We start from the raw sequence: 27,362 nt of genomic DNA on the forward strand, positions 1-27,362 counted from the left end.
GTTTGATTTTTATTTTTTGCGCTACAAACAAAAAAGAGCGATGAATCTAAAAAAAAAAAAAAAAAATGTTTTCATCATTTTAGGCCAGTTTGTATTCTGTTAAATATTTTTGGTAAAAAAAATCCAAATAAGCGTATTTTGATTTGATTTTGGTTTGCGTAAAAGTTATCTTGTCTACAAACTTGGAGAAAGATTTATGTTGTTTTTATTTATTTATTTTTCACTAGTAATGGTGGTGATCTGTAATTTATAGCGGGACTGCGACATTGCAGCGGACAGATCTGACACCTAAGTGACACTTTTGGGGGGACCAGTGACATTACTACAGTAATCAGTGCTAAAAATATGCACTGTTACTGTATTAATGACACTGGCAGGGAAGGGGTTAACCCATGGGTGATCTAAAGGGTAAATGTGAGCCTAGGGAGTGTTTTATAACTGTGTGGAGGAGGGGCTTGTGAAATCAACACAGAGACCTGTGTTCCTAAATAGGAGGAACACAGAAGCTCTGCATTAATTCAAGAGAGAACAGCGGTCTGCTGTGTTTACAACAGCAGATCGGCGTTCTCTTTTCACAGGCGTTGCAGCTGCCAGCCACGTAGATCGGCTTCCCTGCTGGAGAGTAGGGATCGCCCCCGCCCCCAGGATCGCTCCTGTGGACCGTCGTACATGTATGTCAATTCGCGGAACCCTGCCGACCTACCGTCAGCGGCTGGTCAGCAAGTGGTTAAAAAAAAAAAAAACATGTCACTTTAAGGATGTGCAAGGTACATTTGCTGAAGTCCTTGCAATGTCTAAAGTTGTCTTGTTGGGGATGGACATTTGTTTTTTTAAACAAGACAGGATGTTCAGATTATTGTTTTTGCATGGTTTCTGTACTTAAAGACAAGTAGAAGTGGGTAGACACGACCACAGCTTCTTACGTCTACAGAAAACATAATAAGATTATAAAAAACAAACTCTACTACCAGGCGGATCACCTTGGCAGGGTAGTCGACTGGAACCGTGATTTCAATACCAAATTGTTTGTGCAAATTTAACAGGCCCAGACGCCCCTCGTATTGAGAAGGACAACATGGTCATTCCGTGATCTCCATACAGCCCTAAAGGCGCATCCTTTGATTGGAGCAACCCTTCGGGTCTGCGAGTGCGCCCGTCATCTCCATGGGCTTTTTACTTTCGAGTCGCCGCTTTACCCGATTCTAGGTAACCCCAAATTTGACCCGGGAGCTTCGGTGCTCCCCTTTACTCATCCTGCGCCGTCAGGGACTTTCCAGGCCTCGCACTTCATCTCAGCCTCACAATGGCCTTCCGTCGCTCGTCTTGTAGATGCTCAGGGCCCCTTTAAACTCCCCTTCTGGAATGCTCTACAAATCCACCACTTCCTCCAATCACTGCCTCCCTCGCATACCTTTGACCGCCCCTTGACATCCTTCGAGGAGCTGTGCTCCGGCCCGGATCCCCTTTCCAGCTCACTCTCCAAAATGTACGGTCTCCTCGCGTGCCAGCCGGGCCAGCCGGACATGCCTTGGGTACGTAAATGGGAGGAGGACTTGGGTCGTTCGTTTTCGCCGGCACAGGTCCAATACATGATCAGATTCGCACTCAAAGCCTCCATGTGCACCAAGCTACAGGAATCCAACTTTAAGATTCTCCCTAGATGGTATAACACTCCCTCCAGATTGCACAGATGCTTTCCAGAGGTTTTGGCTCGCTGCTGACACTTTCGGGCTGCCGAGGGGACCCTGCTCCATATCTTTTGGTCCTGCCCATTATTGACGAATTTCTGGTCGGACATACGGAGGATTACTCAGACATTCACTGACCATCCGATCCCGAACGATCCGGCCTTCTCCTTATTGCAGCTTTCAGATATTTCGGCATCCTCTTATAAGAAGTCGATCCTTAGGCACCTCCTAACCGCTGCCAGATCCTGTATCCCTCTTTTCTGGAAGCGCTCGACCCCCCCCTACGGTTGCGAGTTGGATGTGAAGGGTGGAGGACATCAATAGGATGGAGGACCTGGTCCTGTCATCCCGTCACCAACACAAGAAGTATGCGGCACTCTGGCGAAACTGGGACCTGTTTGTTGTATCTGAGGAGGGTGCTGCACTTTTGAATACGAGTTTGCCCCCTGTGAAGCGTGCTCGCCTCCCTGCTGAGCTCCTCTCCTGGCTTTCGCCCCCTTTGCCTTGTGTGTGTCTCCCTAGTCCTTCCCCAGCCCCCCTCCCCTCTTGCCCCCCTTCTTTTGCTTCTTCCCCTTATATTTGAAAAAAAAAAACTCTAGACAAACGTATTTTTGTTTGCGTAGGGAGGAGATTTTCCCTTTCTTCCTGTCAGGGCTTTTTTTCTGGGGGAACGCGTGGGAACGCAGTTCAGGCACCTCCAGCACTGAATGGATGTAATGGCAAGGGGTGCTGGGGGGTGCTGCAGGGTCTGTTGATAATGGCTGTTGGGGGATCTGTTGTTGCTGGAGGGGATCTGTTTTTGCAGGGGGGGGGGTCTTTTGTTGCTGGTGGCAGGACTATTGTTGATGGCAGGTGAGTCTTATGTTGCTGGGGGGGAGGTCAGTTGTTTCTGGGAAGGGTTTTACTGTTCAGGGAGGGTTCTATTGATGTTGGTTGTGGGGAGAGAGATTGGTTGTTGAGGCAAGGGGAATATTGTTGCTGGGGGGTGGGGTATTTTGTTGCAGGTGGTCCATTGTTGCTGGCTGCAGGGGATCTATTTTACTGCTTTCTTGTTATTGACATGTTCCTTACAAACTACTTAGTCCCACAATGGTTACATGGTTCTGTATTCTCTAAAAGGATTGGTCCTGGGAGGTGGGTAAGGAGTGGAACCAAGGAACGGTGCTCAGAGGTGGGTAGGGGTGGTGACAAGAGGTGAATGGGAAAGGGGGAGTTCCTGCACCTAGTTCCTGTTCCTGTCTCTGTGATGTCTGTCCAACAATGACGGGTGCCGTTGTCCCTAGGACAGGAGGGCACAGGCAGCAATTAAATTATTGTCAGGCGTTCAGACCCTCTCCACGCGGTCTGGTTTACCATATACCGGACGATCCATATAGGTCCACAGAGGGAATCCTCCTCTTCCCTTCTTTTATTTTTTATTTTTGGTCTACCCATGCTAGTGGATTACAGTCCATTTTTTGTGGAGTTCCACGTTTAGTCTCTCCATATTCAGGAGGCTAGATAATGCCCATTGGGTTGTTTCAGAATAGTATCTAATTTTTTCCTTCCCTCTGCAGTTAGTTTATGTCTATCCATTTGGTGTCTGTCTCCTACTGGCTGATGGGGAGATTTGTCCCTGGTCCTGCCAGCTTATCCTTGGTTGAATTTGCTGGAGTAGCCGCCGGGCACGAGCCGGGATTACTCTCCGGTTGGTCACCAGTCTGAGACTGAGTTTTGCACCCTCCATTCTATAATTTGGGTCATTGATCAAATTGTTTATTATATATTCTTGCCGTGATTATATGGTTTATTCTCATGACACATTTATTGCTTTGATCAATTTCCATACTGTTTTTATGTGATGATTTATCATGTTCACCACTATGTGCTTGCCGGCCTTCTCCCCCTAGTGGTATATACACCACATTCCATCTATGATTAACGGCGTCGATGTAGTTTGATGCTCGAGCCCTGAGGCAATACATTGTTCAATTTCTGTTCCGCCTCGGTCTATATGCACATTTGCTCCACTGACGCCGTGTATCATATTTTGTGGCCTTTTTGGACCCTGCTCCGGTCTCAGTTTGGCTGTGGTCAGTGGATTGTCGGCTCCTTTTTGGATATCCCGTGATCGCTGGGTTGCTCCGATTGGTCCATTCCAGCGATTCAGTGGACCGATCGTTACCTTTGTATATTGATATTTGCTACTTGTTATTGCTCATATGACAGCTGCAGCCTACCTGTGCGTATGTGTTTGTTTTTAATCACCACGTGGTTTATTTTAACTTTTTGGTGAGGTGGAAGGTTTACTTTATTCCATTGTTTATAATCTGTTAATTTTTGATGAAATAAAATTTGTTTACTTTATTTATTACTCAAGAGATTTGTGTGGAATTTTTCTATTTGCTGACCCACTTATATATATATATAGCTCTACTGCATGGCGCTTTCCCCGGGCAATTCTCTTTTTCTGTTGCCTATGTTTTTTGTATCTACTACAAATGTGGTTTTGCATTTTGTCTGTGTCCAAGTTTACCTTTATTTTCAGTAGGGACATAAACCACACTTAAAAACTGATGCTCTAACCCTTTTGTACTCTATGCACGAAAATCAAAAGTCACTTGGAGTTGGGCCTAATGTAAACCTCAGATTAAGAAATCCCTACCCACACCAAAACCCGCATTCCAAGAAGAGCATATTGGTGAAATTTACCCACAAGCATGCCTAAACTCATATAAACTTGAACATATGCGTAAATTCTTTCTAGTTAGAACCGTTCTCTAAAGCTGTGTTCATAAGCCTAAAAAAAAATTCACAAATCCCACATTCCAGGAGGGGCATATCGGCATGCTACCTCTTTGACTTATCTAATTAAATTCACATTTTTACTGAACATCGGGCTCCCAGCCTCCCACACTAAATCTTCTGGTCTCAGCAACAGCAACTGCAGAGTCACATTCAGCCATAGTGGCTGACCCTCCACTCCTGGACAGAGGTCTGTCTCTGTCACCTTGAGAAAGGGGTCGTTAGTGGTCCCAAAATGTTGATGGTATTTATTATTGACTTTGCTTTTTTTAAATATGCGACTTCTGCAATTTGACCTCAATAAACTTATGAGGTGTGTAGCGCACCCCTCGTGAGAGCTGCTGAGTTAGGATTCCCCGCTACTGCACGGCCAGGTACACTGCATTTTCTTCATGCACTCAAACACAGAAAACAGTCTATGGCTAGTTTTTGTTATTTTATTAGGGTTTGATAACTTGGCTGGGGAAGAGAATTTATGGGATGCCCAACTTAAAAAATGTCCAGAACAAAGAGCAAAAGGGGACAACGTCCACCCTATTTACCAAGGTCTTCTCCTTCCTTCCACCTGCAAACACTTGGTTCCTATGCACAGCTCCTGCTGATTCATTTCAGGGCAATTAACAGTCTCTTCAGGTAATTCAGCAATAGCCCATTACAGGATAGGAACATCCTGTCCCTTTTGGGATAAAGTAGCACACTGTGGAGGGAATAGCATCACCTTCGTCTGCCTTTCTGTAGACTCTGAGCCCAGTTCTACCGCTTCAGAAGACATCAGCCCACCTGGCTGCATACTTTCTCCAGTCCTCCTGACTAGCACACTTTCCCAGTCCTGCCCGACTGGCACACACATGGAGATCTCCCAGGACATGGTTAGATGAAGACTTGGCACACTGCCCTCAAGAGAGACCTGATACAGCTGGAAGTTTTGCCTTAAAATAAAGTATGCAGTATTTATTTCAGAAGTAGTCATTTACTAAGACCCCTTTCACACAGGCGGTCCGGTCTGCCTGTCTGTTTTTCAGACGGACCGACCAGAACCTTCATTCTCCTCTATGGGTAGCTGTATGTAAACAGACTTGTTTCCGTTTACACCCGGTACCTCTATTCTGATCCGGCAAAAACAAATAGAAGCAGAAACTGTTGCCCTCCATCTGGCCAGATTGGATGGCAATTGGGTGTAATCGGGCAGCCGGTCCGTTTACATCCAACTGCCCAAAGAGTAGAGCGGGCTGTGTCATGTCTGCTTTGTATAAGTGGAGAGGACACAGACCTGTCATCTGCCTGTTCAGCGGGGGGCAATGTGCAGATCCCCTGCTGAGCAAGTGAATCACAGCTAGAGTCTGCCCCGTGTGAAACGGGTCTCAAAAACATGCATTATATCACAGGCCAAGATGAAGATAGTTGTGTAAATGAATGCACACAGAAGTATTGTGAAACTATGAAAACATTCTAGTGTGCCTTCATTCACAGAACAATCTCCCTGTGCAATTATACAAAATATTACTTTGAGTTTATGGCAGAACCTTTCCACGCTGATACATTGTTTTCTTTTAGCTTATTGGCCAGTGCGGAATCCCCCTCATTATTTTTTACATTTGTAAAATATCGGCTGCCTACATAGGGGGTGGGCAACCTGTCGATTGCAATCTACCCATTGCCTGCTGGCAGGTGATGTTCCTGGTTTACTGACCCTCTAGTTCCAGGGTTCACCAAAATTCGGGTGTCAGCACAGTGATGGTCCATTCTTCCCCGCTCTCATCCTTACAGGGGAGCGGAAGGCAGCACAGATCTGGAACTGGAACTGCCTCAGTTAACCTTTTAGGTTAACCTGTAGGTGGCTGGTTGCTCGCATGCAGGGTGGTTCTAGCAACCAATCACCAGCTTGTTATTATGAAACGTTGACCCCGGCAGCTCCTGCTTCCGCCCTCCATCCAGAACTGTGCTGTCTTCTGCTTCTTGACTTTATAATGCCTCCTCCCCGCCTGATTTGACCCTATAGTGCAGCACTGCGGTGCCACATTTGGATGGTTGGCGGTGTGGTCCTATGAAACTCAATGGGCAAGTTTGACAGGCAGAATCACCTATCAAACTCGGCACCCTGAGTTAATAATGCCACAGCCACAGCATCAGTCCAGCTGTATTGGGTCAATTCAGGTAGGTTGGCCAGGGTGCAGTAAAACTGTTGCACAGCCACCTGGCAGACACAAGGGAGCCGAATCATGTAACTGGAGCGTCCTGAAAATAGGTAAGTATAGATATCTTTCTTATGCAGGTTAGTTAGCATAGGCGTTAGGAGAGGGGAGGGGGGGGGGGGGCAGTTGTAAGGCTGGTTTGGGTTTTCCTGGAATTCCACTTTAATGATTTATCTTAAATTTTATGTGGTATTTACCTTACATATTTCCCAAATTGTAGGTATTTACAGCAAATTTTACTTTAATTGACTTTATTATCACATGCAATATTTCTAAAAAATTTAATGCATTGACTCTTTTATTATCACATGCAATATTTCCAAAAAATAAACTAGAGACACAAATATCGCATGTGATAACCAATAAGGACTTGACCCCACAAACAGGATTAAAAAGCCCCTTTTAGTGGCATGAAAAGGCGTTAGAACACATAACAGGTTTTTTGCTAACCTATAGGGAGATTCCCTCTCACTTCTGAGACTGTGGTCACTGGGACAGGAACTATCCCTTCAAGAGGAACACAGACAGCAAAAAAAAACTCACAAAGGTGCTAAGCCTTCTTTGCTTTAACCAAAACTAAATAAAAGAAAATTTGGCTGGAGTTTTATTTTTTTTATCATAAGCAAAGCTGTCAAATGACAGGAAGATAAGGGGAAATGGTTAAAGGCTAGCACTGCATGATTACAAAATTTCCTGGATAAAAATCTTAAAGCTAAGGTATGATAAAATTGTACGTATCCTTTAAAGCCAACCTGTTTTTTTTCTGTAGACCCGTGAAGGTGGAGGCATTGTGATAAGGCACGCACCCTTAAAGTACATAGATATAAAATCTAGGATGCTTTATTCACTAAACAGTAATCTGACCAATCAAACTCAAGAGGGAGCAAAGGAGAGCCAGTGGAGTGGGCCATAGCATAAGTATTAGAGGTTCAGTTTAGTTTATTTTCAAAAAGAACACCCTGGATGTTTGAAGCACTGGGAAACTGGGAAGAGCAAACCCCTGGCAGGTGAAGGTGCTTGTGTTATCAATAGATCTTTAAAGCCCAAAGGTACACAAGAAGGACCCATTGTATGCACAATTTTGTTTGCATTGATGTGCATCAAGTTGAACGTGCCAATTTATTTACAATTTATTTACCCTCAATGCTTGTTCACAGACCAAAAAATGCAACAAACTAATTTTTTTCAGTGCACCACATGCAGGGCACACAAGGCAAGGCAGCTGCCATGTGGCATGGGGGGGGGGGGGGGGTCGGTAATGAGGCCATGACGTTCATACTGGACACTCCATCCTCAGTGCATGTTCAGCCATGTGTATGCTAAGCCCTCGGCCTCCCAGCATCAATAGTTATTATTGGTAGGCACCTGCATCATAACAAACCTAGCAACCAATGACAGTGTGAGGCCTGATCATCAGTGTCCTAGAAACCAGTGATGCTGTGTGGCCAGCCAGCATCCTAGCAACCAAGGGGGAAGGAGGGAGGGGGGGTGCAGCAGCAGTGAAAGTGGCTGCCCCAGGCACAGCCCTGACCATAAGACAACATATGTATTCTTTAGTACATGTGCTAGCATGGAGCGGAGGTCAGGTCTACATGTTTGGTCAATTTATGGTCACTGGGTTTCTGAACATTATTGCCTATGTATTGTGACTGCACATAAGCTGCACAATGCTTTAGCTTGCATTAATTGCATGCAACAAAGCATGTGCCCAAAGTAGGCAAGGTCTCTGGGTGTGCCAAATTTTACTATGAAAGTATCAATGCTATTACGCAGCAAGGCACTGCAAAACAGTAGCAGATAGATACAAGACTAATGCCTCGTACACACGCAACAATTATCGGCCGACCGATCGTCCGACTTTTGTCCAGAGTTGTGTTTTGTTGGTTGGAATGCGCCTAGACTGCACACAAATTTTCTCAGCCAACAAAAATCTACTTCAGAAGTGATGTCATGTGCTGGTTTACTTTCCTTGTGTTTTTTCCTCTCTGAGCATGCCCAGTCTTGCTCATCAGATTTTTGTCTGCCGAAATCTGTACTGACTGCACGAAAATCGGCCGTTGTGTTGTTGGCCAACAAAAATTTTATAGCCTGCACACCAGATTTTTTTCGGCAGAAAAGTCGGAGTCGGTTGTTGGAAGCATCATACTAGCAAGCCGAAAATCCGCCGATCGGACGTTGGCCGAAAATTCACGGCCAATAATCATTGCGTGTGTACGAGGCATTAGTTACTAAACATGGCAGATTGATCTGCTGCTCATAAGTAACTCGGTAAAGATATAAATCCTGCCCCTGACCTTATCTTGTTTGTGTATTTTGAGTGAAAAGATGTCTCAACTGGGTTGCTAAACCTATTGCAGATCTTTAGATTGCCTCAATCGAGTGGCTGAGCTTACAGTTGCAGGGATTGCACATACACAAAAATTGTCACATATACATTGCTGTGTGGGAAGCAGCTTTTGCAATAACTATACACTCACTTTCTTGGTAACTAGATGAATAAATCTTCCTTTCACACAGTTCTGTATGACACTGCCCCTTCCAAGCTCCTGAATCAAGTAATAAAATATCATGGATTACCTTGCCGGGAATGCATTAAGGCAGGGGTCACATGGTCTGCTCAGATGTGATAGGGAGGAAATGCTCAGCATAGAAACTCACTGAAAACTGAGCATGTGCAGAGCGGCCACCACAGCAGCAAAATTTCTAGCTGAATTGGGGACATCAACAGAAGGGGAAGATAGAGAGCAGCAGGAACAACCAGGTTTTTTTGCAGAATAAAGAAAACAAATCTAATAGCGATTGAGCATGAACAGCATATAATGCTGCATTTATTGATCGTTTTTTATGATCTGGGTTTAGTGACATTTTCCTTTTTATCCTCCCAAAGAACAATATCCCACTTTTCACACTCAAGCCTTAGACTCCATTCACACTTTTTCAGCTCCAAAAACGCTCAAAAAAATGTTCCAAAATGCACAACAAGTAAAACCTCATTCATTTAAATGGCCCCTTTTCACATCTTAGCGTTTTGAAAAACACCTGTAGCTGAAAAAAGTACATGAGCTTCTTTTTGGACTGATTACCAGCGTTTTTGATAGATTTCAATGGCTGCCTCCAAAAACGCCTGAAAATCGCGGTAAAAAACACAGTAAAACGCTACGCTCAAGTTTGAACGCAGCCTAATTCATGCCACCAGTTTTCGGCAGCACCTATATTTGTAAGCAACTATTTAGTAAACAAAAGGGCAAACTTAGAACCAAAATATCTGATGAGCACCTTGAGAGCCGGTTCACACTGGGGCGACTTGTCAGGCGACTTGGTCGCCTGACAAGTCGCCGTGGGTCGCCTGCCATAGATTAGAATAGGACCCGTTCTAATAGGAGCGACACAAGTCGCTCCGACTTAGAAAAAGGGTCCTGTACTACTTTGGGGCGACCTGGAGCGACCTGCATTGACTTCAATGATATGATATGACTATGTCGCTCCGAGGTTGCGGTGAGCGCTGTGCACCGCGACTTCACAGGTCGCCCCGGCAAGTCGGATCGCCTCAGTGTGAACCGGCACTGAGAGTTCATTGAGAATTGCTACTACATCCATCCAACCAGATATTAATGTGTTCGTTTATCAAAAACAGTGTCACATAGAGCACTAGTTTTAGGTTGCCCTCTTTTATAATGAAAAACATTTAAAAAAAATGAAGTTTTATCACTCAGGTTCATTATCTACATCACTGACTTGTGATCTGCCTGACTTTTTCTGCTAATCTGCTATCCTTATTGTTAGTGTATTTTATGTGTGGCCCAAGACAGTTGGACACCCCTGCAGTAATGTATAAAAAAAGGTTGTGGGAGGGGAGAGGGATTGAGCCACGCTGTGTGTGGCAATAGATGTACACAGCCCTGCTTGGAAGTGAGCCCAGATGCCTGCCCCCAGAAGCAAGTGACCTGCTATGGTGACAGATACAGAAGAGGAAGCTCATGACTGCTTTGTGCAATACAACTGCACAGAGCAGGTAGGTATGAACCTTTTTTTGTTACTTTAGGGAACAAAATCTTTACAACCACTTTAAATTAAAGTAGTTGTGACTTTGTAAGTCCTATAAACACTTACAAAGGTAAAAGTTCTGTCATGTGACCATGTTTCTCTTCTTCCTGTTAGTGGGGGCAGGGATGCAGGACACTGTGCAGACACTCATTGTGCCTGAATTCCATAGTCTGTTCAGCCTGAGGAAAGATGCATGGTGTGCTTGAGCAGGAAACATGTTCAAAATCTCTGTGATTGGAAGGGGGTGTCAAAGGCAGGCTGTGATTGGAAGGGGGTGTCAGAGGCAGGCTGTGATTGGTCGGGGGGAGCATAGTGGCTGAACAAATTTCCCAATACAGGCATGCTGTGTGTCTGCCCAGTGTCCTGTACCTCTGAATGGCCAGACAAAGGATGAAAACTGACCACTCAAGAACAGATCAGCTTCTGTACTTTGCGTGGTCAGTTTAGAACAAGGAAAAAAGGTGATTGTCAGGATCAACCAGAAACTTTAGAAAGAAGAAGTACATGAACTTGATAGAGACTTTGATTTATAAAATACACATATGTGAACACACACATAGAAATCAAATAATTATTTAGGGTAACATACACTTTAAAGGGAGCTGTTTTACCTGCCAAAGAATATGTATTTCTGACCATCTAGTCCTGAGATTTACACAGCTCTGTCACACCACACAATAATAAGGGGGCTCCCATTGTTGATCTTAAAATGATAGTTTCCTGCCTGATCTGCTATCCCCTGTGCTTCAGTACTATCTGGAAGGGGATGTCTGGCACCAGAGTGTTTCCTACAATGTGTGTAGCTTAGCTTTTATTCAAACATATTCCTTTGAAATGGCTCACAAAGATGCATTTTTGCCAGGTGTTCCTGATTTTCTTTCCAGCTTTTGAACCTAAAATGTTGTCCCAGGTGCCGCTCTCTCAAGTATGATACAGTATATATGTATATGTAGCACACAGACAGGATTGGTCTGGCTCATTGATCCCAGGTTCTATTCCCTGATAGGCTCACTGCGGCCAGGCACATGGCATTTCCCCAAACACTTAAGCCAGTGGCGTCGGGAGGGGAGGGGGGGGGCTGACCCGGCTATAGCCCCGAGTAGGCCCCCAAAAAGCCCTGGATCTCATGGTGCTTGTTTATAATTATTAGCCCTGAGTGAGTCCAAGCCAGGGCCGATCTGATCCTCTGCTCCGCTGGGCCTCTACTGCCCGGCCCGCCACACTGGTTGCTAGTATCGCTTGCTGCCTGGCGTCTAGCAACCAGTGACGTCACTGTCGTCATGTGACAGCCAGAAGAGAGCAGGGCCCCAGCTTTCAGAGCGGAAGAGGATTTTAATTCCTCCTCTGCGCCTAGAATTGGCTCCACCCACCTCCCTCCAATGCCTCCATCTTCTCTGGCAGCGCGGCTCAGAGCCGATGGAAGGGAGCATACAAGGAGTGTTGAGCACCCACCGCAAGTCTGAGGAGCTGTCTGCCTGGCCTGCTGCACGCACCTGCCTGAGCCCTGAGAGGTAAGGTGACTCAGCCTGCCTGTCACTGTTAACGCCACTTTGCTTAGTGTATGGAAATGGGGAATAGTAATATTTCAAAATGGTGTCACTACATCAGTATTGCGGTCGGATTGCATCGATATGGAAAACACAGCAACACACACTTGTAATAATAAGCCATATCCTGCTATAGTTCCTGTCATTAAGGGTGTGTAATAAGCTACAAGTCTGTTCACATCAATTTGAGTCTGCATTGAAAAATATTAAACATAAATGCGTCAAATAGCTTTTTTTCAAAACAATTATTTTATAGCAGTGGGTACACAAGACAACCAACAGGGTCATATATTTATATATTTTATATTTATGTGCAGTGATTATTGAATTGACTAGCCAGATTTCATATGTCGTTTTTCTATTAAAGGTATGAAAAATAAATGAAAGAATTAGCTGACTTTTATCAATAAGTCAATTGTTTTCCTGTTTGCTTAATGAATTATCAACCTTACAAAAAAGGCTATCTTTATAGCCAGAGTATAGGTTTTTCTATAGATTATTATGGGGCAATTTGGAGGAGCTTGGGTGGGACTTACTTTAAAATGTGGAAGGGGTTATCAAATTTACTTTCGGGCTGAATCCCCTGGTCTTTTTCCCACCTAGCATCGCCCCTGACTTGAGCCAGTAAACAGGTGGTGCATGCCTATTTTTTGTTTTTATTTTTTTGGGTATGAACTTGGATAGGGCGATGAGAGCCTAGGGATACTCCAGTGACTGGAAACCTGAAGATGAGGACACTAACTCTACACTAAGACTTCAGGGTGATGACGCCCCTTTTGAAGTTTATAGATGAACATTACCAAACAAGGACTCCTGAAAAGGAAAACAGTCTCGAGTGTACAAATAGCGACTGCTGATCTCCCAGAAAAGCCTAAGGAAGTCTCTAGGTCCAGAAAGCTGGTACTCTCTGTTTCCTGATCTCTGTGCAGGCACATGCAAGGTCAGTCAATGTCTGTATATTTGCCTGTATCCTGGATCTTTAGGACACAGAAAAAGAGACGTACACAGCACAGGCAGCCTGGAACCCCACAGCCAGCCCTGGGTCCAGGACCCCGGATCGCCACTGCAGACAGGACACAAGAGAAATGGCCGCACACCAGGCAATAGCTCATGATGAAAGGCTTTATTGAACAAGGATGCAAGGTACAGAAAATGGATGGTAGACATGTTTTACACGACTCACAGTGCACCATCCATTTTGCTGTACCTTGCTTCCTTGTTCAATAAAGACTTTCATCGTGAGCTATTGCCTGGTGTGTGGCCATTTCTCTTGTGTCCTGGATCTTTAGGAGGCTTACTGTAAATGCTCTGGGTTCCAGCCTATGTATACTCCTCTCAGCCCCCTACTGGTCTCTCTGGCTGGAGAGATATTAACATACAAGCTGAGTTCTGAGTCCTTCCACCTCTTATGCCCCAGGGACCCCTGGGATACAGGGGGAAGTAACTGAGCCCTTTGCCAGCAGAGCAGTCCTAACTAAACAACTGATGCTCAGGAACTAAATTTCAACACGAGTAACTTAATGGGGCACATATATATATGTGTGTATATATATATATATATATATATATATATATATATATATATACGATATCTGTTTGTGGGTATTAGTGGCAGCTTCTGTCATGTTTGGAAATTGTAGACAGGGCTTTTTTTCAGCGGGAACGCGGGGGAACGCAGTTCCGGCACCTCCAGGGCTGAATGAATGCAGGGGGTTTATTGTTGCTAAGGAGGTCTATTGTTGCTCTTGGGTGATCTGTTATTGCTCGGGGGGGGGGGGGGTTGTAGGTTACTGCTGGGGAGTCAGTTATTGCTGGAAGAAATCTACTGTTGAGGAAGAAATCTATAGTTTCTGGGTTCTACAGGGCATACTGATACTGGCTGCTGAGAGAACTATTGTTGCTGGGGGGGTCTATTGTTGCTGGGGGTATTTTGTTGTGGGGGGTATAATGTTGCTAGGGAGTATATTTTGTTGTGGAGGATCTATTGTTGCTGGGGGATCTATTTATGTTTGGGGGGGGGGGGGGTTGGTCTTTTGTTGCTGGCTACAGGGGATCTATTTCACTGATTTTCTTGTTGTCATTACCAAACTCCATTCCAATTTCTTATCACCACAAAATGATACTTGGTTCTGTATTCTCTAACAAGGCAGTACTGGAAGTTGGATAGAGGATGAAACCAAGGGATGGTGCTTGGAGGTGGGTAGAGGGTGGAACCAAGTGACGGTGCTTGGAGGTCGGTATTGGGTAGAGCCAGGGGTTGGTGCTCGTAGGTGGGTAGAGGGTGGAGACAAGGGGTGACTTGGAAGGGAGGAGTACCTACACCTATTCTCCGAGAAAAAAAACGCCCTGATTGTAGATAATAAGAAGAGCCAACAGCCTTGATTTATGAGTATATTTATCTTGTCTTTAGGAATGGCATTTGCTATTTTTGTAATGTTCTGTACTTTGTGGGGGATTCTAATTTGTCTCTACACAGAGTCCCACCTGGGTACATGTCCGCCAGATTTTGCTGAAAAGAGCTCTTGTGCATCTCTGGACACCCATGCATGCTATAGCAAGCAGTATAGGGGTGAAACACATCTTCGCGATCAGGTGTGCCAATGCTACGTGTGTTAGCATATTGCAGAGCCATTGATTTTGAATGGCACCAAAATGTACTAGGGCAGCACAGCTCTGATGCACACAAGTTGCAGTTCACCACAACTTATGAGGACATACTTCTGGTGATGTACTACATCTAAAAAAAATGCTGCATGACCATTTTCTGTATTGTTCCCCTGTGTTGCCTGGCAAATTGAAAATAAATGGGCAGCCTTAATGAAATGCACTTTAGACTATGACATTTACTTGTGTACACAGTAGTCAGGTTTAAAAAAGGCACGAGTCCAGCTAGCTCAACCATCAGAAAAAATAGGTATATAATAATAAAGCCGCGCTTATCCTAACATAATTAATACCTATAATCAATGCGTAACTAACTTAGTTTTATACATCATATTATCATCCTACTGTTACGCAGCTGTTATGCACTTGTCATTTTGTTCACTATATACAGTGGGTACGGAAAGTATTCAGACCCCCTTAAATTTTTCACTCTTTGTTATATTGCAGCCATTTGCTAAAATCATTTAGGTTCATTCTTCTTCCTCATGAATGTACACATAGCACCCCATACTGACAGAAAAACACAGAATTGTTGACATTGTTGCAGATTTATTAAAAATGAAAAACTGAAATATCACTTGGTCCTAAGTATTCAGACCCTTTGCTGTGACACTCATATATTTAACTCAGGTGCTTTCCAATTCTTCTGATCATCCTTGAGATGGTTCTACACCTTCATTTGAGTCCAGCTGTGTTTGATTATACTGATTGGACTTGATTAGGAAAGCCACACACCTGTCTATATAAGACCTTCCAGATCACAATGCATGTCAGAGCAAATGAAAATCATGAGGTCAAAGGAACTGCCTGAAGAGCTCAGAGCGGGGTCGGAGGTCCGTCTACCCCCGGACAGCCGGCCGCGAAGCGTCGGGGTTTCTGTTGGCAGTTCAACGAAGGGACGTGCCGCTTCGGAACTGCCTGTAGGTTCAAGCATGAGTGCTCCGGTTGTGGGGGCTCTCACCCCTTCTCCCGTTGTTTCAAGCAGGGTAAGCCCCGTGCCGGGGACGCTCAGAACAAGAGGGACAACGCCAGTGATGGTGGAAAGGATGCGGCCTTTCCTAAGTAGGTATCCGGATCGGGCGGCGGCCCGCTTGTTGGAGGAGGGGTTTTCGGTCGGTTTCCGCATTCCCTGTTCTCTTGATTGTGTTCCCCCTATGGCAGACAATTTGCGTTCGACGAGGCTGAACCCCGGGGTGGTGTCCGACAAGTTGGCGAAGGAGGTGTCGTTGGGCCGCATGGCTGGTCCTTTTGCTGAATCCCCCTTGGCTGATTTGGTGGTTTCCCCGTTGGGTTTGGTTCCGAAGAAGGAGCCGAATAAGTTTCGAATGATCCACCATCTGTCCTTTCCAAAAGGGGGTTCGGTCAATGATGGCATTGATCCGGGAGCCTGTGCTGTGTCGTACACGTCCTTTGATGCTGCCATTTGTTGGGTTCGCCGTTATGGGCAGGGTGCTTTGCTGGCCAAAACGGATGTGGAAGCCGCGTTTCGCTTGTTGCCGGTGCATCCGGGCAGTTTTCGATTGTTGGGTTGTAGGTGGTTGGATGCTTTCTATGTCGATCGCTGCCTGCCCATGGGTTGCTCCATCTCCTGTGCGTTTTTTGAGACCTTCAGTTCGTTCGTGGAGTGGGTGGTACGGGAGGTGTCGGGGGTCAATTCGGTTATCCATTACCTGGATGATTTTCTGTTTATTGGCCCCTCGTCTTCTCCCTTGTGCGGTATCTTGCTGGCTTCCATGCAATATGTGGCGGAGCGTTTCGGTATTCCCTTGGCGGCTGATAAAACGGAAGGTCCAAAGACCACGATCAGTTTTTTGGGCATTGTCATTGACTCTGTGGCGATGGAATGTCGCTTGCCGGACAACAAGTTGCGGGACATTAAGGCGGAGATCTGCCTGTTGGTGGGTAAACGCGAGGTGCAACTTCGGCGGTTGCAGTCGCTTCTTGGCAAGTTGGCGTTTGCGTGTCGGATCATGCCTATGGGTCGGGTCTTCAGCCGCCGTTTGTCGGCCGCTACGGCGGGGATCCGCTCTCCGCATCATTATGTCACGCTCTCTGCGGAACTGGTTGACGACTTGCGGGTCTGGCACGTGTTTCTGTCAGCCTACAACGGTCGTTCGCTTTGGCTGCGGGGTCCGGTCAGCAATTGGGACATTTTGTGCCTCCCAAGACCAACAACTTATTTCATGGTATACTGGAATATTTATGGTTATGTTAAGAAATAATGTGTTTTGGTTATTTTGGTTATTTTGTTAATAAATGGCCCACCGGGCCAATTTTCTCCAAAACTGGTGTCACTGGTAATTTGTTTAGGTTAAGCATATGGTTGTGGTTAACAGGGAGTAAGCATCAGGAATACCCTAATCATGTATTGACGTCCCTGGATTTATATATAATCTCCTTTGTCACAGCAGTTTGCACCCCACGGACTATTCATGCTATTATATATTTTATTTTTACACATTGGATGGCACTAGGAGCATTTTGAATATATTAATCATTTGTTATTGATCAAGCACATTATTCATTGTTTATTTCACTTATATTTATTGATTATAGATATTAATTATGTTAGGATAAGCGCGGCTTTATTATTATATACCTACTTTGAATGATTCGGTTTTAATTGAAAGTTGAGAGTTGAGAGCTGCAGCAGATCCTGTCTTTTACACCTGATTCCTGCAAGAGATTTCTCTGTTACTAAGTAATAGCGCAGGGGTCAATTCTTAAACTATTAACAGAAAAAATAAGTTAACAGAAAACAGCTCGTTAAAGCCTATGCAATGCACAGAAACGGAGAAGCTTTTTAGGCAGGGTTTAAGGCAACCTTAATTCTATATATAATAACCTTAATAATAAACTCTGGTCTCCATTTTTATTGCTGTTTTTGTGCCCACTGTTTAAATTTTATCCCACTTCCTACACATGGATGTCAGGCAGAACAGGAAGTGCGGGAAATCTCAGTGGGGACACCGACAGCATGCATTTAAAACCTGACAGAGGCTCTAATGCAAACTCAAATCAAAAACTGGGCCGAATTGAAAGGATTACATTTTCAAGAGGGCCACATTATGTCTATTACTTATTTCTCAATGTTTTTATTGGCACTTTGTTGTTAAATATGAACTTACTCAATAAAGCAGTAAAAAACTCACTGCTAAAAACATGATAATGAAAAGTAATTCTAGCTTTGTTTCACTGTGTGCTTCCCTGTATCTTCACAAAAATGTATTGGTTGTCATGTAACCAAACTTTTCTGTAAACAGGTGACTGGACGTTTGCATTACCCAACGAGCAACCAAATGCTATGTTCTACCTGGACACACCAGATTCTCTGTACATCGGAGGAGAGGAAGTTTTGTACCACTATAATTTTAGCACATGGAAGAATTACACAGTAAGTATTATGTATGGTATGCTATATTCCATTAAGCTAAATCAAGTCTTTCTCAACCAGGGTTCTGTGGGACCCAAGGGTTCCTCCAAGGCTGCTAGGGGTTCTTTAAAGCATAGCAAACGGTAAAACATATTATCTTTTTTTTTTTTTTATAGAGAGGGATTAGAACGCCTGTGAGTTTTTATTGCTGTATGTGCCTCCATTAGGGAGGTTTACCCTCTCTATTTGTCCTCTTTATTGTTCTCACTTAAGGTGAAATCTCAAATTTTGGATTTGGATTTGGATTTTGGGTTATCCCTAGAACATAATTAAGGAGAATATCTCCCAATGGGACCACCAGTTGATCCCCTCACTTTGGAGGGTTTTCCTTTCACCTGTTGTATCTATGGGGCAGTAAGTGAATGGGGAATCTCCCCAGTGGGACCCAGATGACTTACAGGGGTTAGAACCCTTGCTTACTTTATCTAATATGAAAAAATAGTTTTGCCTTTAATTCTACTTTTCTACAGTTTTGTCTCTAAGATATGTAACCACTGACTCCTACTAGCTATGAGTAAGAGGGGGATTCTTCCCACTGACCGCAAATATAAGGAGCATTTTTCCCACTGACCATCACACTAATGTATAGTGAGCTGTAGATACAATAGGTATTATTAGGGATTCCCTGAGACTGATATTTACAGAAATAGTACTAAATAAATAAATTTTTGTGCCCACTAAGGCTCGTTTCATACTAGGTCGCTCCGACTTAGGGGGCGACCTGTGAAGTCGCGTGCAGCGCGACTTCGGCGCGACTTGCACGGACTTCATAAAATGAATGTCTATGCAAGTCGCCTCCAGGTCGCCCCCGAAGTAGTACAGGACCCTTTTTCTAAGTCGGAGCGACTTGTGTCGCTCCAATGAGAACAGCTCCTGTAATACACAAATCTTATAGTGTATATGGCCCATTAGGCTGGCCATACATTAAACATTTTTTTTTGCACAATTTTCCTTTAGATTTAATAAAGCCATATAATATGAGGTCAAACCTGAACACTTTCAATTTGTTTGCAATCAGGCAGCACTTTCACTTCATAGCTGAAGGTAAATCTAAAGGAGATTGAAAAAGAAAATTGTATAATTTATGCCCAGCTAAATACAGTGCTTTTGTTTGCATGCTCTTGCTATGGTATTCCTGCCTAAATATTTTGTAATTTTTCCACTTTTTTAAAGTCAATCTAAACCCTAGGGGGATGACGTTTGTTGGTAAAAAAAAAAACACAGTATATCAAAAAGAATTGCCACATTTTTTTCCTTTAGAAGATACTCAATTCTTTTGCATCTCAGCGATTGCCTCCAGCCCCTATGCAGCCACATCCTTTCCATGCATATATGCTCCTGTGGCAGCTGTAGGCCTTTTTCCCAAGCCAGGTCCCCTATTGGTGACAACAGTAGGATAGGACTAAAGCTGGCCATAGATGGTTTGTTGGCCCAATGAAAAAAACAAACAGATTGCTCTAACCACACAAGCGAAGAACTATGTCAGGGGGAAAATGCAGGAAAGCATTTAGGGTACAGAACAGAAAGGGCCTGAACACAGCCATTCATGGCATAAATGAAAGCTGCAGATTAAAAAAAATATTGAATATGAGTCTTGAAGTTTCCTTAAGAGCCCATTCAGACTAGTGCGACACGACTTTGGGGGGCGACCTGTGAAGTCACGTGCACCGCTGTGCACCGCGACTTCGGCGCGACTTGCAGAGACTTCACATAATGGAAGTCTACGCAAGTCGCTCCGAGGTCGTCCCAAAGTAGCACAGGACCCTTTTTCTAAGTCGAAGCGACTTGTGTCGCTCCAATTAAAACGGGTCCTGTACTACTCAATGGACCGCGACCGAGCGCAACTTGTCAGGCTGACAAGTCGCCTGACAAGTCGCGCTAGTCTGAATGGGCTCTAAAGAGTAACTTTTTTTGAGAAAAAAACATTCCACTCTGGGTTATCTCTGTACATTACAAGGATTTTAACAAACGTTATTGCAGATTCCTACCTTTTGTTATTCTGAAGAAATCACTGTTTGTTTGTCAGTGTCCATGTGCAAAGTGAATGTAATGGGAGTGAATTTATAAATATCATTCAGCTGCTGTACCTGCGGGACTCTAGTGAGGAAAGCGGCAGGGTCGACATCCCTTTAGATGTGATTTGCTATTGGGAGTAGCTCACCAAAAGTAAAATTTTTGTTGCATGGGGTTCCTGAAATCTGATTTGTATCTTAGTGTAGACTTCTGGGAAATCAGTGAGCCAATCACAAGCAGGAAATTATGTTTCTGGTGGCGTTCTGTACACATTCTGTGTACAGAACACCTCCAGGTAGCCACATTGCATTGCATTTACAGAAAATTACAGTGCAGCAGATTGAAAAGGAAAGGTAGTTTTTTTTTGTGGTTTATTACTTTATTTGGTTTCAGGGAAAATCATTACATAGCATACTATGTTACACAAGATAAGGTTACACAATTACAAGGCCATCATTTATATCAAATTTTTCTTTTCTCAGAGGTCTATTATGATCCTCTGTCAATTTCTGACCAGCTCATTTTCAAACATTTACCAAATATTAACCGGGGCAAGGTATTGTTTAGATAGCAAGTCTCCTTCTCTACTCCTATTCATTCAGTCCTTGCCTCTCTTCACTATACTCTATCTCAAATGACACTTGATTTCTAAGTTTATTTTTGTTTCCCCCATATCTTCCTAACCATTCATTCCCTTTCTTTTTTCCCTTTTCTTTCCCCCTCCTCTACCCTCCCCTCCCTTCCTCCCCCCCATTCTTCCCCTGCACATTCGCCCTGCACATTCACTCCCATCTCAGTCCACAAAAACACACCTCAAGACATACCAGAAGAAAAAAGAAGAAAAGAAAAAAAAAAAAAAAGTAACGGGGACTCTCCTCCCCATCCCCCTCTCCATCTCCCACGTGCTAATCATACCGCTTCATCATTCTGCAATGATGGTCTTAACATTTGCCTTCCCTCATCTGAGGAAACAAATAAGTTCCAATTTCTCCATATCGCTTTATATTGTTCCTGTTTGTGTTGTGTCGAGAGCACTAGATCTTCCATTTTATTAATATGTTCTAGTTTTCTTACCCAGTCAAACACCGAAGGGGCTTGCCTCTTTCTCCAAAGTAGGGGTATGCACGCTCTTGCAGCGTTCATCATATGAGGCAATACTGTTCTTTCATATTTTGTTATTGATAGTTCGGATATCTGTAATAAGCAAAAGGCCGCATCTCCCTCTATTTTATAGCCTGTTACTTTGTGCACTATGTGTCCTATCTCTAGCCAGTAATTCTTTATCTCTGGGCAGGCCCAAAAGATGTGAAATAGTGTGCCCTGTCCTTCTTCGCATCTCCAGCACCTATCTGATTCTTGCGTAAACCACCTATGTAACTTGTCTGGTGTATTATACCATCTAGTTAAGATCTTATAGTTTATTTTATGAATTTTAGTGCATTTTGTTGGCCTAAATATTGCCCTGAATATCCTCTGTTTTTGTGCCTCCGTTATATCTATATTTAATTCTTGTTTCCATTTTTCCAGCCATATTAATCTTGGCTGGATCAATGGTGTATTTAACATTTTGTATAGAATAGATAATGGTCGTTCTACTCCCCCTGTTTTCTCACATAATTTTTCAAAATGTGTCAAAGGCCTCTCAAATTTTTCCGGGGCAGGTAAAGACTCAAAAAAGTGACGAAGTTGAAGAGCCTCCCATAGACATAGCCCATATGGTCCCTCCTCCTCAGTTAATTTGGATATTGGGAGCCACCTCCGCTGGTTTGCATATGATTTAATGCCATCTTGTCCTGTTTCCCTTAGTTTTTTAAAATGTTGCCTATCCAGTCCAGGAACAAACTCTGGGTTTCCCAAGATCGGGTACAGCGGGGAGTCCACTGTAGTGAGACTTTGTCTCAGGGACTGTTGATAGCCTATTTTTAATGTATTTCCCATTAAAGGAAAGGTAGTTTTTAACTACATTCAGTTACAATATGACTTGAGTCGCAATTGTAAATGCTATATTATTTATTTATTTTTTGCAATTTATTTTCCCACATTAATGGAGTAACCCTTTAAAATATTAAATATTATAATAATTTAGTGATTTTGTTCAGATCTACTTTAAGTAACAGAGCTGAATGCTGTCCACCATAAAAAAAAATGTTTTATTTTAGTTGTCTTTAATGTCCAAAAAATGCTAACAATTTTACTCTGTAGAATGTAAAAGTAAAAAAAAAATTGATGTCTCTTTTGCATTCATTATTTTCTAAATGCTCTTCTGTAATGTAATTCTGTCATTGCAATAAACAGAGTTAAAAAAAATGCTAAAATCATTGTATATCAGTACAATAAACCCCTGCTCCATCGCGGTTCAGTTTTTGCGGTCCCGGTATATTGCGGGTTTTTTTGTAATGTTATTTTACTATATAAATGATTAAAAATGAAATATTTTTGTGTTTTCCATAGCTCTTGCTATGTCTCTCAGTATCTTTTATGTGTTTAAATGAGCTTCTATTGTTTTAAAAGTGTGTTTAAAGACCTTAAAATGCTTTTACACGTACAGTGACAGTAAAAAAAATCATGCCTACAATGCATTTTAATAGGGTTTTTCTATTTCGCGGATTTTCACTTTTCACGGCTGGGTCCGGGACGTAACCCCCGCAATGGAGGGGGGTTTACTGTACTGCTTAGAACTCAGAAGAAGAGGGTAGGCCCTGAAAGCTTGTACTGAAAATGTAATACAATAGTGAAAATGTAGTGCAAATAAAAACGTATCACTGATGGTACTCAACTGTGATATTGCAATTGCAATAATTCAGCTAAAATAAGTAAGCAGTACAATATCGGGCACTTTGGAATGACAGCATACAAATAATATCAATGTATACAATAATGATTTGTCTTTTTGCAGATGAATGCAGAAAGTTACAACTGTCGTGGGAAGGTAAGCGATGATGTAGCCAGGCGATATCTGACTAATGTGCTCTTTTTGGAAACAGTTGTGCTTCAAACAAATAGCAATATAATGTTTGCTATGGACTTGTGAGGAAGTTGTACACTTCTTTGTTATAATTCAGACTTCTGTTGACATGGAAGTGGTAAAAACATAATTACATTGCTTACTCCAGCTAAAATATGCCTGCTCCTAATGAATTTAAGAGCTAACTCAATTTTGTGCTTTTTTTCTATGGTTTTTAGGCATGTATAAGTAAAAATAAACCCTGCATTCACAAGGTGTTGTCCCAACCACTATGGATCAGCAGCTCCACTCCTTTCTTTTTAGGCTGGGTTCATACTATTGCGAATTGGATGCTGGTTTCCCCGCATCCAATTCACATGTAAGGAGATCTTCTGGTCCATTTTAGGTCTGAGTTCAGCCAAACATTCGGACTGAAATCTGACCTGAAAAAGTGAACAAGGACAAACCAGACCCCTGCTGTGTGCCGCTCTGTGCAGCAGTGTGAATCCATCCCTAAGGCTTTATTAAACAAATGCATTATTAAATAACTCTAATCATCAAGTCAGTGATGTGGTAACACTGTCCACAGAACTCGTCAACTGTGCTAGTCAGAAGGTCTAAATAATTCACTAAACCCTTGATGCGGCTAGATTGTCATATGGACTGCTGGAGGGCAATACACTTCTTGTCACAGGATCTATGCTCCCACTCTCTCTGAAAAGCAAGCTTTTAAAGTAAGCTGGAAGAGGAATATACATATAATCAATGGGGTTTCCTAATCTTGTTACCACAAGGGAATAGCTAGCACTAGTTTTCTTGTAACCCCAACCTCTTACACTACCCATGCAGCCTCAACCGTCACAGTAACCTAGCCTGCAATTTCAGATCTAACCCTAATCTGATTTGTAACCCTAACACATTACTATAACCCCAACCCTCACAGAAGCCATCCCTAATAATAATCCTATGTTGTAAACCCAACTGTCACAACAACCCTTCCTGCAACTTAATTTCTAACCCTAACTCCAATCCTCCCTCTAACCCCAGCCCTCACAAAAACCATCCCCTTTACCCCCATCTCTAAATACTAAACTTATTTTCCTGCAACCTCAACTCTTAGGCCCCTTTCACACATGTGGACCGTTCAGATCAGCCTGTCTATTTTTTTGGCGGATCTGAACGGTCCCCCCATGCATCCCTATGGGGCATCAGATGTCAGCGGAGACATGTCCGCTGACATCCGATCCGTCAAATCTGGATGGATGGAAACCCTATTTTCCATCCGTCCAGTGGATCGGATTGGATGGGATCGGATGAGAGTGGACCGATGGTCCGTTCTCATCCCATTTCCCCCATAGAAATGCATGGGGAAATGCATGGGGAACTGACAGCTGTGTCTCCGCACACAGCACGGAGACACAGCTGTCATCCTCCTGTTCAGCGGGGGATCGGCGGATCCATCCCCCGCTGAGAAAAACTGAGTCCGTCCAACGGACTCAGTGTGTGAAAGGGCCCTAAGGCCCCTTTCACACATACAGTCCGTTCAGTTCATCAGTTCAGTCACGTCAAAATGTATCAGTTTTTCATCCATTTTTTATCCGTTCTTTATCCTTTTTTCATCCATTTTTCGTCCGTTTTTTGTCCATTTTTCATCCGTTTTTCATCCGTTTTTCATCCGTTTTTCATCCGTTTTTTTTTACATCCACTACCGATGAAAAATGGACTGTTTGTCAGTTTACATCCGTTTTTCGTCCGATCCGTTTTTTCGACGGATGAAAAAATAGGGCACTCATCCGTTCCAAAAAACGGACATTGACGGAAGCGGATCAAAGCAGATGTTAACAGATGATCATCCATTGTCATCCGTTTTTACATAGAGTTGCACTGATGTCCGTTTTTCATCCGTCAACGGATGGATGAAAAACGGACAAACGGACCGTATATATGTGAAAGGGGCCTTACTCTATCCCTTCGTGTAATTCCAATTCTCACACCAAGCCTCCCCGTAACCCCAACCCTCACAGAAACCATGCTTTTTACTTCATCCTAACACTAATCCTATCTTGTAAATACAACTCTCACAGCAACCCTTCCTGTAACTCCAACCCTCACAGAAGCCATCTCGGTTACCACATTCATAACATTACTACTATCTTGTAAACCAAACTCCTTCAGCGACTGTTACTGCAACCTCAACTCTGACCCTTCCTGTAACCCAAATTGATACACCAACCCTCCCTGGAACCCCTACCTTCACTGAAACCATTCCTGTTACAGCATCCCTTACAGTTATCTTATTTTATAAACCCAATTCTCACAGTAACTCTTCTTGCAACCTCAACTCTAACCCCTAACTTTCCCTGATACCCCAGCCCTCACAAAAACCATCCCTGTTACCCCATCCCTAACACTAATCTTATCTTGTAAACCTAACTCTCACAGCAAACCTTCCTGCAACCTTAACTCTAGCGCTATCTCTTCCTGTAACTCCAATTCTCAAACCAGCCCTCCCTGTAACCCCAACCTTCACTAAAACCATCCCTGTTACCTTATCCCTAACACTAATCCTATCTTGAAAACCTAACTCTCACAGCAACCCTTCCTGTAACTCCAAACATCACAGAACCTACCTTGGTTACCCAGGGGTGTATTTAGGTTTTGTGTTGCCCTAGGCCTGATTAATCTTGGGCACCCCTAATTTAAATATGACCCACCCCTTCCTGTAAAGGCCACACCCTTTCCTGTTTATGACCTGCCCTGTCATCTGTAAACCACAGACCACAACCACAGTCTATCAGTGCCCATTAGTGCAGCCTCATCAGTTCCCATAAGTTCAGCTTCATCAGTGCCCATCAGTGCAGCCTTCACAGTGCTCATCGGTGCAGCCTCATTACTGCTCATCAGTACAGCCTAATCAGTGGCCACCAGGGCAGCCTCTCAGTGCCCATCAGTGCAGCTTATCAGTGCTGCCTCATCAGTGGCCATCAGTGCAATATATCAGGGCAGCATATCAGTGCCCATCAGTGCAGCTTATCAGTACAGCCTCATCAGTGGCCATCAGTGCAATATATCAGGGCAGCATATCAGTGCAGCCCCATGAGCTTTGTTGCTGCCCCCCTGCAATGTGCTGCCCTAGGCCTATACAGCACTGTGGTTACCACATCCCTAACATTAATCCAATCTTGTAAACCCAACTCTCACAGTAATCCTTCCTGCAAACTTACCTCTAACCCTAACCCTCACTTGCCATCTTAGATGTGGTGTCATAGTTGAGCTGTATAGCTTTCCATTTCCCCCCACCATGGCAGCCTCAAAAAAGTTATGTAGGGAGGTAGGTCAGAGATGCTGGACAGCCAGTAATTAGACACTTCTAGAAGAGGAGAGGGCATGCAGTACAACTGACTCTCCCGGAGTAGTCACATACATTATTTAGCAAAAGCACATTGCAAGTGAATAAGTTACTTCTGAAAAGGAAAATATTAGAAGTAAGCATTTTAAATGCTTAATATTTGTGTCATTTTATCTGCATTTATGGTGACAAGGTCTCTAAGCAAAGTAGATTTCCTGATATTGGTGATACTTCCTCTTTTCTCTAAGTTTGAAACAGCAGGTGTCCTGTACTAAAAATGTACCAGACCATGATATTTGTTGGCTTACAGCTTTATAGCCAAATCCAGACAACAAGGAATCCATTTAGATCTCCAGTTGTCAGTATTACTCATTATTTTTTAGGATACTTTTATTTCAGTGTGGAGCCATTCTGACTCTCATATATAATAATCCCATGGGTATTGCTAAAATTGCTCACACTTGAGGTATTAGACATAGGGATGTGTTACAAAGTTACATGTTCCAATATCCTGGAATTTTTTTACCTCTTTTTCCAATGGCTTACATTATGCTGCTTTCTTTTTTTGCAGGCTCACTGTAAGAATTTTGTGCAATATGTGACACGATTGGATGGATATCTTATGGCCTGTGGTACTAACTCCTACAGCCCTGCCTGCTGGAAATTGGTAGGTCTAAGAAAACAATTTTTGTGCTTTTCTTCTG

At 43.5% G+C, this 27,362-nt stretch overlaps 1 protein-coding gene across 1 annotated transcript in view; it reads left to right on the plus strand.

Moving 5' to 3' along the window:
• SEMA7A (semaphorin 7A (JohnMiltonHagen blood group)) overlaps positions 1-27,362 on the plus strand; it is a gene marked incomplete at its 3' end in the record, with an annotated part of 94,593 nt that overhangs the window by 16,194 nt on the left and 51,037 nt on the right. Inside the window, exons 2-4 of the mRNA XM_082253506.1 lie at positions 18,183-18,313; positions 23,262-23,294; positions 27,230-27,325. Of these exons, the coding sequence (XP_082109632.1) occupies positions 18,183-18,313; positions 23,262-23,294; positions 27,230-27,325 (260 nt within the window). The remainder of the gene's footprint in view (positions 1-18,182; positions 18,314-23,261; positions 23,295-27,229; positions 27,326-27,362) is intronic.

Source organism: Pelophylax lessonae (assembly GCF_965119305.1).
Source record: "Pelophylax lessonae genome assembly, chromosome: 4".
In the NCBI taxonomy this organism is placed as follows: domain Eukaryota; kingdom Metazoa; phylum Chordata; class Amphibia; order Anura; family Ranidae; genus Pelophylax; species Pelophylax lessonae.